Below are 14,018 nucleotides of genomic sequence, written 5' to 3'. Positions count from 1 at the left end.
CTACTCTTTCTATCATGTCATGAATCCTTTGTGGTTTTAATAGCAAATTGAAAGGTATGATGTAAAGGAGAGAATGAAGCAGGCAGAGAAAACCCTTTATGAATTGACTTAAGACCACACTAGAGCAATTCTACATGTATTAAGAATTATAGCTACTGGCTGGATGTGGTGGCTTACACCTGTAATCCCAGCACTTTGGAAGGCCAAGGTGGGAGGATCCAGGAGTTCAAGACCAGCCTGGGCAGCATAGTGAGACCCTATCTCTACAAAGAATAAAAAATTACCTAGCTGTGGTGGCACACGCCTGTAGTCCCAGCTTCTTGGGAGGCTAAGGTGGGAGGATTGTTTGAGCCGGGGAGGTTGAGACTTCAGTGAGGCATGACCACACTACTGTACTCTAGCCTGAGTGACAGAGTGAGACCCTGTGTCAAAAAAAAAACAATTATAGCCACAGAAAACTGCCTGCCTCCTCAGCACTTCACAGGCACTAGCTTATTTAATACTCGGAATGATCTTGAAAAATTGGTAGTGCCATCCCCATTTTACAGGTAATAAGACTGGTGCTCAGAAAGGTTAAGCAACTTGCCCAAGGTCATGTATATGGTAATCTGCAAAGTCAGCCCTTCAACCAGTCTGCTAGCTCTAGTGCCATGCTCATCCGCTTGGCTACCCTGCATAAACATAAGCTGAACTAGAAGCTCTGTTTGTGTTTCTGTCTGTAGGTGAGCCTATCAAGGCCTACTATATGTATATATGACACTTTTCTTGGCTCTAGCATGAATTCAAACAGCTGGAGAGCAAGTAAGGGCAGTGAAGTAATCTGAACAGAGTCCAGGAGCCCAGTCAGCTACTGTGTCCCAGAATATGTCAAGCTCTATCTAAACAGAGGCAGAGCCAAGAAGTCCAAGGAAACATCAAGGGTCCCAGTGGGCAGGAGGCAGAGAGCAGCATAAAGGAATATGGACTACTTCATCGTGGGGTGATTAGGAACGTCTTCAGATAGTTATTCTGGGGCGATGTGGGCTGGAGTGAGAGGCTCCTGTCTATAAGAAATGGGGGCAGGACTAACAGTAGTGAGCCAAATGAACAAGGACCAAAGTGAAATCTCCGTCACGAAGAGAGATTGGAAAAGAAAGGGGCTGAGAGAACTTTGACTAAGAAATTGCCCTGGAGCACTCAGGGTCTAGGAAGATACAGGTGAAGAAACCAGACAAGTGTTGCTAATTTTATATCTGATTGGGAGCAGGGCCACGATCTGAAAAGACAGATCCCTAAACAGAACACAGAGGAAGGGGTACACAGTCATGTGCCTCTGGCCCATGAAATGCTCTACATGGTGGCTACAACTCTATTTTAAGTTTCTAGGCAAAAGCTGCTTAAAATGGAGAACCCAGGAATGGAGGCAAGAAGGAGTTTGCCATGTGTGGCTGCAGATAGAATTCTACTATGGGCTCCAGAACTAAAATACTATCAGTGCAAATATACCTTAGGAGATGTCATAGGCTATATTCTTTTTACCTTCATTTACCTGATAGTTTCATCTTCACTGTATCCAAGATTAAAACTGTAGATGAATCAATAGGAAATGGCTAATTCCATAAATTACTGTTTGACAATAATAATCTTACATTTTAATCTCTGTTATTGCCTTCAGTAACAAATTACTATTGATAGAAAAACCTATTTCAATAATTTTTGGGTGTTATTCCAGAGAGGAACAGAGTTAATAATTAGGCTATCTTTCAAGTCCATACTTGGGGCAGTTTTCTTTCCTGACTCTTCCAAGAGATTTTCAATGGATAAAATTTTCATGCTTGTGTTCCCTAATTCTTCTCCTTTTTTTTTTCTTTCTCTCACACAGGAGTCTTTGAATGTGATTGATCCTGGCTTGATGGACCTAAATGGGATGAGTGAGGATGCCCTGGAATGGGATGAAACAGATATAAGTAACAAGTTAATTAGTTTGAATGAAGAATCAAATGACCTTGATCAAGAACCCCAACCTGTCATCCCTTCCTTGAAGCTTGGAGAGACAAGTAATGAGGACCCTGGTTATGACCAGGAGGCTGATTACCATGGAGGATCTCAGTATGCCTCAAATATTACTGCCCCCTCTAGTCCACACATTTATCAGGTGTACAGCCTCCACAATGTTGAACTCTATGAGGATAACCACATGCCATTTCTGAAAAACAATCCAAAGGTCACTGGCATGACACAGCCAAATGTTTTAACTAAGAGTCTCAGTAAAGACTCTTCATTTTCATCTACCAAATCTTTGCCAGATCTTCTAGGGGGTTCCAATTTGGTAAAGCCCTATAATACATGTCATGGAGGAGACATGAGCCAGAATTCAGGCAGTGAGAGTGGAATTGTCAGTGAAGGAGACACAGAAACCACTACCAACTCTGAAATGTGCTTGCTGAGTGCAGTGGATGGGTCCCCAAGTAACCTTGAAACTGAACATCTGGACCCACAAATGGGAGATGCAGTTAACGTGTTAAAGGAAAAATTTAAAGATGAGGAGGAATGCATTAAGCTTCCAAATAGCTCTCAGTTGTCCATTTTACCAGTGGGTTGTGTAAATGGAAAAGTTGGAGATTTAAACAGTGTTACCAAACATACCCCTGATTGTTTGGGAGAAGAATTACAAGGAAAACATGATGTGTTTACATTTTATGATTACTCGTACCTCCAAGGCTCAAAACTCAAATTACCAATGATAATGAAACAGTCACAAAGCGAAAAAGCACATGTGGAGGATCCCCTGCTTCGTGGTTTTTATTTTGATAGAAAATCTTGCAAATCTAAACATCAGACTACAGAGTTACAACCAGATGTACCTCCACATGAAAGGATTTTGGCAAGTGCATCTCATGAAATGGATCACATTTCATATAAAAGTGGCAATATAGAAAAGACATACACTGGCATGCAGAATGCCAAACAGCTCTCTCTTTTATCTCATAGTTCATCTATTGAGTCCCTTTCTCCAGGGGGTGATTTATTTGGATTGGGCATCCTTAAAAATGGCAGTGACAGCCTCCAGCGAAGTACTTCTTTAGAAAGTTGGTTGACATCCTATAAAAGCAATGAAGATCTTTTTAGCTGTCACAGCTCTGGGGATATAAGCGTGAGCAGTGGCTCAGTTGGTGAACTAAGTAAAAGAACATTAGATCTCCTGAATCGTTTGGAGAATATCCAGAGCCCCTCAGAGCAAAAGATAAAGCGAAGTGTTTCTGATATCACTCTTCAAAGCAGTTCCCAAAAGATGTCCTTTACTGGCCAGATGTCATTGGACATAGCATCTTCTATCAATGAAGACTCTGCGGCATCTCTAACAGAACTTAGCAGCAGTGACGAGCTCTCTCTTTGCTCAGAGGATATTGTGTTACACAAGAACAAGATCCCGGAATCGAATGCATCATTCAGGAAGCGTCTGACTCGTTCAGTGGCTGATGAAAGTGATGTCAATGTCAGCATGATTGTTAATGTCTCTTGCACCTCTGCTTGCACTGATGATGAAGATGACAGCGACCTGCTCTCCAGCTCTACTCTTACCTTGACTGAAGAAGAGCTGTGCATCAAAGATGAGGATGATGACTCCAGTATTGCAACAGATGATGAAATTTATGAAGACTGCAACTTGATGTCAGGGCTGGACTATATAAAGAATGAGTTACAGACCTGGATTAGGCCAAAAGTGTCTTTGACAAGAGATAAGAAAAGGTGCAGTGTCAGTGATGAGATGAAGGGCAGTAAAGATGTTAGTAGCAGTGAGATGACCAATCCTTCTGATACCCTGAACATTGAGGCTCTTCTAAATGGCTCTGTAAAACGTGCCTCTGAAAATAATGGAAATGGCAAGAATTCATCTCTTACCCGTGAGTTCGGGACAAAGGGTGAAAATAAGAAAACTATTTTCAAAGTTAATAAAGATCCATATGTGGCTGACATGGAAAATGGCAATATTGAAAGTATTCCAGAAATGCCAGAAAGGCAAAAGGACAAACCCAACGGAATTTCAAAGGTATCAAAAAATCTTGGTTCAAATGGGAAAGAGATTTCAGGGAGTGAGCATTGTAAGTGTAAAGCATTTGTGGATAGTTCAGATGATTCAAATATTGCTGGCAAGGAGTTTGTTTCCCAAGCTGTTAGACATCTTCCAAAGAAATGCCCAAATCACCACCATTTTGAAAATCAAAGCACTGCTTCTACTCCCACTGAGAAGTCTTGCTCAGAACTGGCTTTAGAAACCAGGGTTAACAACAAACAAGACTCTGATGCACTGAAATCATCTGATGATGCACTGAGTATGGCTGGAAAATCTGCTGGTTGTTGCCTAGCACTTGAACAAAACAGAACAGAGGAAAATGCTTCTATTAGCGACATTTCCTGTTGCAACTGTGAGCCAGATGTTTTCCATCAAAAAGATGCCGAAGATTGTTCAGTACACAACTTTGTTAAGGAAATCATTGACATGGCTTCAACAGCCCTAAAAAGTAAATCTCAACCTGAAAACGAGGTGGCTGCTCCTACTTCATTAACTCAAATCAAGGAGAAAGTGTTGGAACATTCTCACCGGCCCATCCAGCTGAGAAAAGGGGACTTTTATTCGTACTTATCTCTCTCATCTCATGACAGTGATTGTGGGGAGGTCACTAATTACATAGAAGAGAAAAGCAGCACTCCATTGCCACTAGACACTACTGACTCGGGCTTAGATGACAAGGAAGACATTGAATGCTTCTTTGAGGCCTGTGTTGAGGATGACTCTGATGGAGAGGAGCCTTGCTTCTCTAGTGCTCCTCCAAATGAATCTGCAGTTCCCAGTGAAGCTGCAGTGCCACTACAGGCAACAGCCTGTTCTTCCGAGTTCAGTGATAGTTCTCTTGTAGCTGATGATACAGATACAGTGGCTCTTTCAAGTTCTTCCCCTCAGAAAGGAGCTGAGGTTGGAAAGGAAATGAATGGTTTACTCCAAACTTCCAATGGCTGTGCAGAAAACTTAGAATTTACTCCTTCAAGGCTTGACAGTGAAAAGGAAAGTTCAGGAAAGCCAGGTGAATCTGGAATGCCAGAAGAGCATTGTGCTGCATCAGCCAAATCTAAAGTTCAAGACCTCTCATTGAAGGAAAATCAGCCAACAGACAAGGCTGCATTGCATCCCAGCCCCAAAACTTTAACCTGTGAAGAAAATCTTGTAAACCGTTGTGAAGAACGACATAGAAATATGCATAGGTAGAATGTACCCCCTCCCCAAGCATGAAAATCATCTCACTAAAAGGTATGTATAGTCCTTCCACCATATATGTCTTTAAAATATTAAGTTCAGGTCAACAAAACCATGGTAGGAGAAAAAGCTAGTGAGAATGACCAATCATGGCAGATAGTTATCTGAATAAGACATTTAGGTAAAAGAAATGCCCCCAACAATGAAAGTAACTGTGAAGCAGAATACAAATAAATAAATAAATAAAAACAGGGAACATTGACGTTCTTAGTGACATTATCTTTATTACATCATTTTGGCAAGAATACAAAATTTGAGGAAATAGTTGAACAATTTAAGGCATCAAATTCTTCCATTGAGGGAGAATAAAAAGGTTATCCAGATTGCAGTTATACTCCATGATCAAAATGCATGCACAATAACAATACTCTCCACTTCAGTTTTCTGCACAGAGAGCTGTCCATTCTCTTCAGTGCCTGGAGATGAACAATGATTAGGCTAAAGGCTGCATCTCCTGATTTGGGCCTGCCTTTTATGCTTCTGTCTAATGTAACTATCATCACATTTGCTTCCCCAGTGAAAGGCTGTGCTGTCACAACTGCTAATCATGGCCATGTCTAAGGATTCAAACAGGAGGGGAAAGTTGGTGCTAAAGAAGAGGTTCTTATTTATCCACACACAGATTGAGAACAGGCGCAGAAAGCAAATGCAGAGAGAATACATGACAAGTTAATGGCGTTTTGATAAAAACAGAATTTTTGAATTTTGCCTGAAGGTGACAGGCTGATTTCCATCAACTTTTTTAAGAAAGTCATTCCACTCTTCATATTTAATAAGACAGCTATTGATCGATAATTCCAAGATGATGATGTATCTCTAAAAGTGACACAAAGATTCTGTTATTTCCCATTTCTAAGCACCAGTGATGAATATGCTTTCTCAATCAAGTTTAAAGAAGGAAATTTGAGCTTTCAAATGTGAGAGTCATATTTCACTCAAGTATGAGGTGCCTAATGCCACCTCCACCCCCCCTCCAGAAGCTTAACGCCGTCACCTAAACTCCTGCTATAGGAAATGAATTACAGAAGCAATCTACCCTAATTTGTTAACTTATTCAAATAACAGTTATTATACTTAACTATGCTAAAGATTATCTTTTTTGTGGCAGATTGTTTATTTTTTGATGAGCCTAATTACTGATTTTCTAAAAGTAATTTACATTTATTACAAATACATCTTTTAAAATGTGACAGATAAATGTTGTTCCCATAATGTATTATGAAAAAAGTTACTATTTAAAAACACATTATTTAATTTGAAAGATGAATGGCAAACATCATTTTTTTTTCATGCAACACCTGTGCCCTAAGCTTATTAAAATGTGTGATTCTGTTTAGAGCTGCTAGAAATGAGAACTAAGGGGGGCCATCTATACCATATATCCCTAAAAATAAACTCAGTATGCAAAACTGAAGAAAGGCATCCCAGTTGCTAATATAGCTCAACTAATTTTCTGCATTTCAGACTCTATTTACAATTGGCTGCAAGTGAGAACAAAAGTAGGAGAGAGAGAAATGTATTTTCTGTGAAACATGTCCACCCTATAATCACATTCTCCATCAGTATGCAGTAAAACTGACCATTAAGGGAGGGTAACTGCAATTCCATACGCTGCTTCAAAACAAGTTCTATTAGAACCGATTGTACTGCTGGCTCTGCCAACCTCTGCAGAAGGGCTGGTAGAGCCTGGCTGATTTTGTTTTCTGAAAGGAGATAAAGGCTTGAAAGCAACACCATTCTGAGCATGACATCATGTGACTGTGACCCTCAAGTCACCAGTCATGCTGAGATCTGGAGCTCCAGAAGCTCTGGCACTGGAGAAGCCTTTGCGATGCACTCTCCCTTTTTTGATCCTCTGGGAATTTCTTCTCTCTCTTACATAGATGTAGAATTGAAATGAAATGTAAATGATGAGCAATTCCATCTTTAGACTTGGAGGAAGTGAATGCATTGATGGATCTGTGTAACCCTCACATTTTACAAGCAGGGACAGTGTAAAACTAGCAGCCAGCCCGCCTGCCAGTCAGCAGTATTTTTTGTTAAGCCCTGGTGATGCCTGGCCTTATATTGGGGAAAGGGAGAAGCAGCCAGATTCTACTTCTGCAGAACTCACATCGCCCCCAAGTGACTTGTTATAGGCCTAGAGCCATTTAAATAGCCATATTTATTGGTCCTATTCAGGGTTTCTTTGAGTATCATGTGGACGAAACATCTGGATGCCTGAAATTTTTCACCAGACGTTAGCATTGGATAACTGGTTATAAATGGCCACATGTTGTTAAAATACTGTCAACCAGGGCAAGTTATTTAATCTCAAAATGTTGATATGCCTTCAGTATTTAATGTCAAAAATATATAGCAAAATTTCTTGGTAAATATGAGGTTTCATGTCTATAAGAGCTTAATTGTCATTGTTCTTTCTACAAGCTCAGAAAAAAAGAAAAAGCTGTGGTTTTTAAAGTCATTTGTAAACCATCAGTTGTGATGCTCTTTTTATCAGGACAGTAAAATTCAACAAATTCCATTTGCTGGTTCCCCCCCCCCAGAAAAAAGTTTTCAGATTATGAAATGTTTATAATGCCATCCAGAAGAGCTATAACTTAGAATAGCAGATAGTCTACAATAGTAACAAAAAATGTTTTTCAGATATTCAGAGGTTTTTTATTTACTGTGTTCTAATTAGAAACCCACTGAAACTGCTTGAGAAATTTTAACGTGATCTAATAGTTTGCATTTGCACTGATTTCCAGGCATACTGCTGTGCTTTTCACTATTTGCATTTATGTGTCATGTTTCTATAAAAATAGAGAGGTCAGTTACAGCAAATCACATCAAAGGAAAGGTAACTGGATAGATCCAGATCTTTCTGCCTAATTTGGAGGAAGCACATAATGTGTGTCTGGAGTGCCTCCTAGGACCTGCCTAAGAGATGCACTTTGCACTAATCTTTTTGCTGTATTCTGACAGTTATTTCTTCATAATCCTCATCATAAGCCTCTGATCTTTGATGAATGGTTTAACCCTAAACTTCAGGCTGAATAAATCCCGTGGTATAAAAATTTAACTCATCACATGCGGCCAGTGTGTGCTTTTCCTTTTCCTTTTGGTCTGCCCTGGTGGTTTGGAGTTTTGTTTTACTATGTGTATGTATATGAGTGTGGTGTTCTGGGGGTGGGATGAGGAGCTGTATTTACTTACAGTGCAGATATTTCCTTTGGAAATTTTTAGCTTTATTGCCTTTTCTACTTTATTGGTTTGTAAATGTGATAGTTGATGGCCAGTAGATTTTAGTTTTTAGGCAATTACTTGTATTTGTGAATGTTCAAGTATACCCATAAAGAGTTTTAAATGCTGCTGCTCAGATTTTACAAACTGAGAAAGTTGTAAGAGAAAACATTTCTCATGCAGACAGCACAATTCCCGTTCTGTTAATTGGATTAACATCAAGTACTTGATATTTTCCAAAGCTGATCAATCAAGTTTAAGAAACTGCCTTTGGTGATTGTGTATTAATTTTTCACTAGAAAATACAGGTATAATCTTATCAAACTTACCTTTAAAATCACTTTCATAAACCAAGGTTTTGCTGGATGTGAAGTGTCTTTAAATTATCTGGCACTTCTGAATAACTAGCCCTGCTATGCGAAATAACAAAGATGTTATTGGGCATTGTCTATCAAACACACACACACACACACACACACACACACACACACACCCCAGATCTGTGCTCAGCCAATCTGGCCTGCCCATTTCCAAGTGGGCCAAGTTGAAAGAATTGATTATCCAGAAAGAATTTAAATGCCAGCATTTAGTAAGACCAGATTTGCCTCACCTAAGGATTCCCTACTCTGTGGCCAGATTTCAAATGAGTCATGTCCTCAGCATTTGAACAATGCACAAGGCTTTCTTGTGTTACTGCATTATTTTACTATACCAAATTTTGTCCCATCTGTTTCTGTCTGTCTCCCCCTGTTTTTTATCTAATTTTTCTTCTTTCCTTCCCGTGGCTCCAGCCAAACCACTTTTTGTTAATAACAGGTTTTTCTGGATCTTACACATGTTTAAAGATTGTGGAAAAACAGAGACAAAAATAAAGAGAATATTTGGTTCTTGAAGGGCAGTAAAACAACCTGACATCAGATGTCAGAACTCAGTTTAAGCCCAGACAAGCAAAAGCTGGCTTTCTTTGAGAGCTAGTCAGGGTAGTTACAATACTTGCAGCCTGCATTGCCTAAATTGGAATTTAGGTGTTCCTCACATTTGACCAGTGGCTTTTAGCCATTTAGAAATAGGCAGAACAGATAGAGTTTGGAGCAAATTTATAACAAAGCCATGAGATATACAAATATAATTGAATCCATCTCATTTCCACAATGCTGTATGTACCTTAAATGAATTGCATTACTATTGGAGCTAGAAGCCCCAGTTAATATCTTTATATGGGCTGAAACACTACGGATAATCACAATGTTATGAATATTTCACCACTATACAATACTGGAATTGTTCGATATCATACATAAAATCACTGCTGGAAGGGTTAAGCCTGAGAGCCTATCAGTTCCCAGTCTGTGGAATCATTGTACATTGTAAATACTTTGCCACATCACTTGATATCAGCAGCCTCACATTTTCATATTAGTTTGAAGCTATTTTGATGTTCAAAACTGAGTTCACAGGCAAAATAGTGGATGAGATCCAGAGGAAAGGTCAAACTTGATTATTTTGCTTGTTTTCTTTGAAACCACATCTTTTTTAAAAAAATCAATATATTTTTCACATCTACACTGAGACTTTTTTGGTCAGTAGTATGAAGCTTGGGCTATTACAATTATTATTTATATTTTATGTATTTTTTATTTCAGAACATTAGCAAGTAGTCCCACAATTGCAGCCTTCAATGGTTCCTCAAAGGGGTTGGTTTTGCTAATGAGACATTTCTGAAACCTTTTCTTGTCACTTTTTTGTTTCTTGTAGATACGCCTGGCTGCAACTCAGGGGTGGCCTCATCCTCCCGCCCTGGGCTGGTCTCTGGTTCCGTCATGTTTGTCACTGCCGTTTATTACGTTGACTTCTCCCAAGATGAATCTTCCTTCCAAATGTGTTTTCTCCACACGAGCCTTGTGATCTGAATGTGTGCACTGGTTCTCTTTAGGTGATCGTCTTTGAAGTTCAGCAAAGCTGCTTATTCTCCCATGGATTCCTGTCCCAAGCTACCTCTACCAACCCTCTCTCTCCAGCTAGACTTTTCTGTTGCCTCCTCCCCTCTCTTTCACTCTTTAAAGTTCTGCAGTTTACCAACTGGTGGTCCATTAAATTCTCCTGTCTAGAATGACCCCCAGCAGTACTTGACCAATTTCATGTTTCAATCTGGAGTTTTTTAATGGTATGATGACTGTGTTTATTGAAAGTGTTTTACCTAAAAAGCCAACATTTGAATTGATTGCAGCATAGAGAAGAAACACTGGTCCTTCTTTCAAAATTAAGCAACTATTAAAAGCGCCATTTTATTTATTTCATTTAAAAAATAATCTATGCAGCACTTCAAGAAACAACAATATGGTGTTGTATATTATAAACTGGTGACATACTACTATTGAATTATGTACAACATTTTCATTTTTTATGCTTCTTGAGGTGGTAATGGGAAAGTTTTTTTAAAAAGTGTGCCTTGCTGTATTTCTTATACCATTTATTAAAAAGCTGCTTTCATGGTAAAATTATGTTGGTTTGAAAGGAGGAAATAGCAAGGTTAAGATGTGTGAATAATTTCTGTATATATGTATAACCAAGTACAAACATTGATGTATAATGACAGTATAAAATGCTTTCATGTTTGTGATGTCTAGTGGTGTGGAAAATATAAGCCTTAAATCCATTAGATTGCATGGTAATTAAAATTGGCATAATAAACACAGATTATTGGGGGAAAAGGAAAATTAGTGATCTCTTCTACTGTGTTCTTTACCAAATTGTTGCATCTGGTTCTGAAAAAGTATAGCATGTAGCAGCTTCCAAAAATATTCATATTGCTTAAGAGGCTTAACATTACCTAAACTAGAGACTAGACATAAAGCCTTCAGTTTTCAAGATCTTTCTGGTCACTATATAGATCTTGGAACAGCAAATAATTAAATGTCAGTTCCCCTAAACCAATAAAAATTTATACTAGATTTTTTATTTCTACTTATCATTAATGATTTGATGTTGGATATCAGGATACTCTGTCTTAATTTATTTTAAATATTTATTTTGAATGAGTTTGATAGAAAGTTGGTAGAAAAGAAAGATGGTAGAAAAGTTGACTATTATTTATAGATTTCAAGTATATTTATATGTGTAAAAGAAATTAGCAAAGAAGTGTTCCATTTGGCCTTTACTGATTTCTGTTAAATGCAGTTTTAAATTTCTATCGTAACACCTACTTAAGTGCCTGACACAGTAGGTATTCAATAAAAATTTATTGAATTAAAGGATTATATTAGGTGACATGGTGACATCTATCTCTTTATTTTGACACTAAAACATGGACATAACTAGAAAAAAGTACAACACAATATAAAATCACAATAGATAATATATATTGAATTTCAAAGGTAGAGAATGTTGTGGGTTCATGTAGTAATGACAATCATTCATTTAACAGATAGTTCAGAAACACTTTTTATCTGCAAGGCACTGTTCTAGATCCAGAAGATGCAATGTTGAACAAAGAGACAAAGCCCTGCCCTCAGAAGGCTTTCCCACATTAGGTACAAGTGAACACACAAATGACATGAAGTATTTGTTGCAGAGCTGAGGAAGAGAGAAAATGTAATGATAGAGGCACAATGAGAGAAGCAGCAGTGAGGGACAAGGAGGATGAAAAAGGGCTTGGAGAGAGTGGAAAGTTCGTGGAATATTCATGAAACTTTATTGCAGGAGTAATAGGAGAAAAAGTAAATTGGGAGGACTTAATGAAAGGTCTTTTAAAAAGTTACCATGGAGCTTTTGTATGTAATATGCTAGGTAATAGGGACACTTTGTAGACTCTGTTTTGTACCTGATTTTATTTATCATTAGTACCACACCAAGAATATTTAAATGATGCTTATCTGTAATTCTACCACTTTAATAACTATTTGTAATTTATGCCTCTTCTAATCTTTTCCATACATATTTCTAAATGGATGAATTATTCTAGGCTTTTTAATAGATAGTAATTTGTTCAAAAGTGGTTTTAGGTAGACATCTAGTTGCAGTGTTCAAGAGGATTATAGGGGAAGGAGACTAGAGATAATTGTCTAGTTAGGGGCAGCTGGGGAAAATAAGCTCAGTTTGCAATAACAGAGTACACAAGTATAGTGGTCCAGGATGTAGAGAAAGAACAAATCCTAGAGTCTTTGAAATTCCTAAGGGCATTCTGGACCTCTGTTGGGATATGGCATCATTTTACATACTGAGACAACCTAAATTTTCTTTGGTTAGTAACTAATGTCTAGTCTACATCTACTGGTAAAACATTCAAAAAACAAACTGTCAATGATGTTCTACTTACTTGTTACATGCTCGTAGAAGACCTTGCGGTATTGAAAGTATTTGTTAATTATCTGCTTAGTATTAACACCAAATTTGTAGAATGATTTTCAGGTTTGTTGAACAAATGCCTTTTCAGGTTGGAAGAGGAAAAATAGCCTCAATCTCCCACCCCATGTAGGCACTACCTCCCCAGTTACCCATAGAAAACGATCGCAGCAACTCAGCCTACACACTTCCAGTGACAGTGGCTCATTGTCTGTTAAGGCAGACTGTTCCACTGTTGGGCATATCTCTTTGTTAGAAAGTTCTTTCTTAGGTTGCTAAAATCCACCTAGTACCCTGCTACCCTACGTTTCATTTTACTCATTGGTCCTAGTTCTGTCTTATGGAGCAGCCGAGAGTATCTCTACTCCCTCTTTCTCGTGGCAACCCTGAAGATAATTGAAACCAGTTACTCATCCTCTCCCAACCACTATTCCCTCAGCTGCCCTTCATATGTCATGGTTTTCAGATCCGCTTCAACCTGACTGAATGTTAACAGACAGAATTTTTGAAATTAAAGAACTGTCTTCATCATCATATATGTAGAAAAGTATCTGAACCTTTAAGTGCTAAGTTTTCTCTAGAAATATATTCAAAATATGTTTATTCTATTATTGTAAATTTCAACCAATAAATAAATAAGAATCCACGACTTCCTTCAGTGGCCCAGTCCAGTGCCTAAGTCATCTTGAATCTTCTCCTTACATCAAATTCAAACCCAACCTGTTTCCGTATAAAGCAGGGCACTCCCTCCGTTTATTCATTTATTCAGCCATTTAGCAAACAGTCATTAATTGGCTGCCTATGTGAGGCACTATGTTTGACATTAAGTATATAAAGGCAACTAACACATGGTATCTGTTTCCAAAGGTTTACAGTTTTTCTTCTGAAAGTGCCTTTTGTGTCCTTGAATAGAGTGATCATGACTTTTCTCTAAATTAAATGATGATCTAATTTACTTTGTTTCTGATTAAATTGATCTACATTTTTAAAAATCTAGTGAGCAAAGCAGTATATAAAATCCTCTGGATCTAATTGGATCAGAAAAAGTAAAGTGGTCTTAATTACAGAAGGAAAAATATTTTTTAGATTTCTGGTCACTGAATACATATGCATCTTCTACAACAACAAAACAGTCTAAATTTAGGGCTTCTGGGAACCT

The 14,018-nt window shown here is 38.2% G+C and overlaps 1 protein-coding gene across 3 annotated transcripts in view; it reads left to right on the top strand.

Annotated features, from left to right (window-relative positions):
* Nucleotides 1-13,512, top strand: part of AKAP6 (A-kinase anchoring protein 6) — a 685,039-nt gene extending 671,527 nt beyond the window's left edge. For all 3 annotated transcript variants that reach the window (XM_032242689.1, XM_032242690.1, XM_032242691.1), the window contains 2 exons: nt 1,862-5,287; nt 10,274-13,512. In XM_032242689.1, the coding sequence (XP_032098580.1) occupies nt 1,862-5,245 (3,384 nt within the window). In that variant the 3' untranslated portion in view covers nt 5,246-5,287; nt 10,274-13,512. The remainder of the gene's footprint in view (nt 1-1,861; nt 5,288-10,273) is intronic.
* The last annotated feature ends 506 nt before the right edge of the window (nt 13,513-14,018 follow it).

The sequence above is a fragment of the Sapajus apella genome, unplaced genomic scaffold (genome assembly GCF_009761245.1).
Source record: "Sapajus apella isolate SASKATOON/1434 unplaced genomic scaffold, GSC_monkey_1.0 scaffold50, whole genome shotgun sequence".
NCBI classification, from domain to species: Eukaryota; Metazoa; Chordata; class Mammalia; order Primates; family Cebidae; genus Sapajus; species Sapajus apella.
This window is presented reverse-complemented; position numbering and strand designations above follow the sequence as displayed.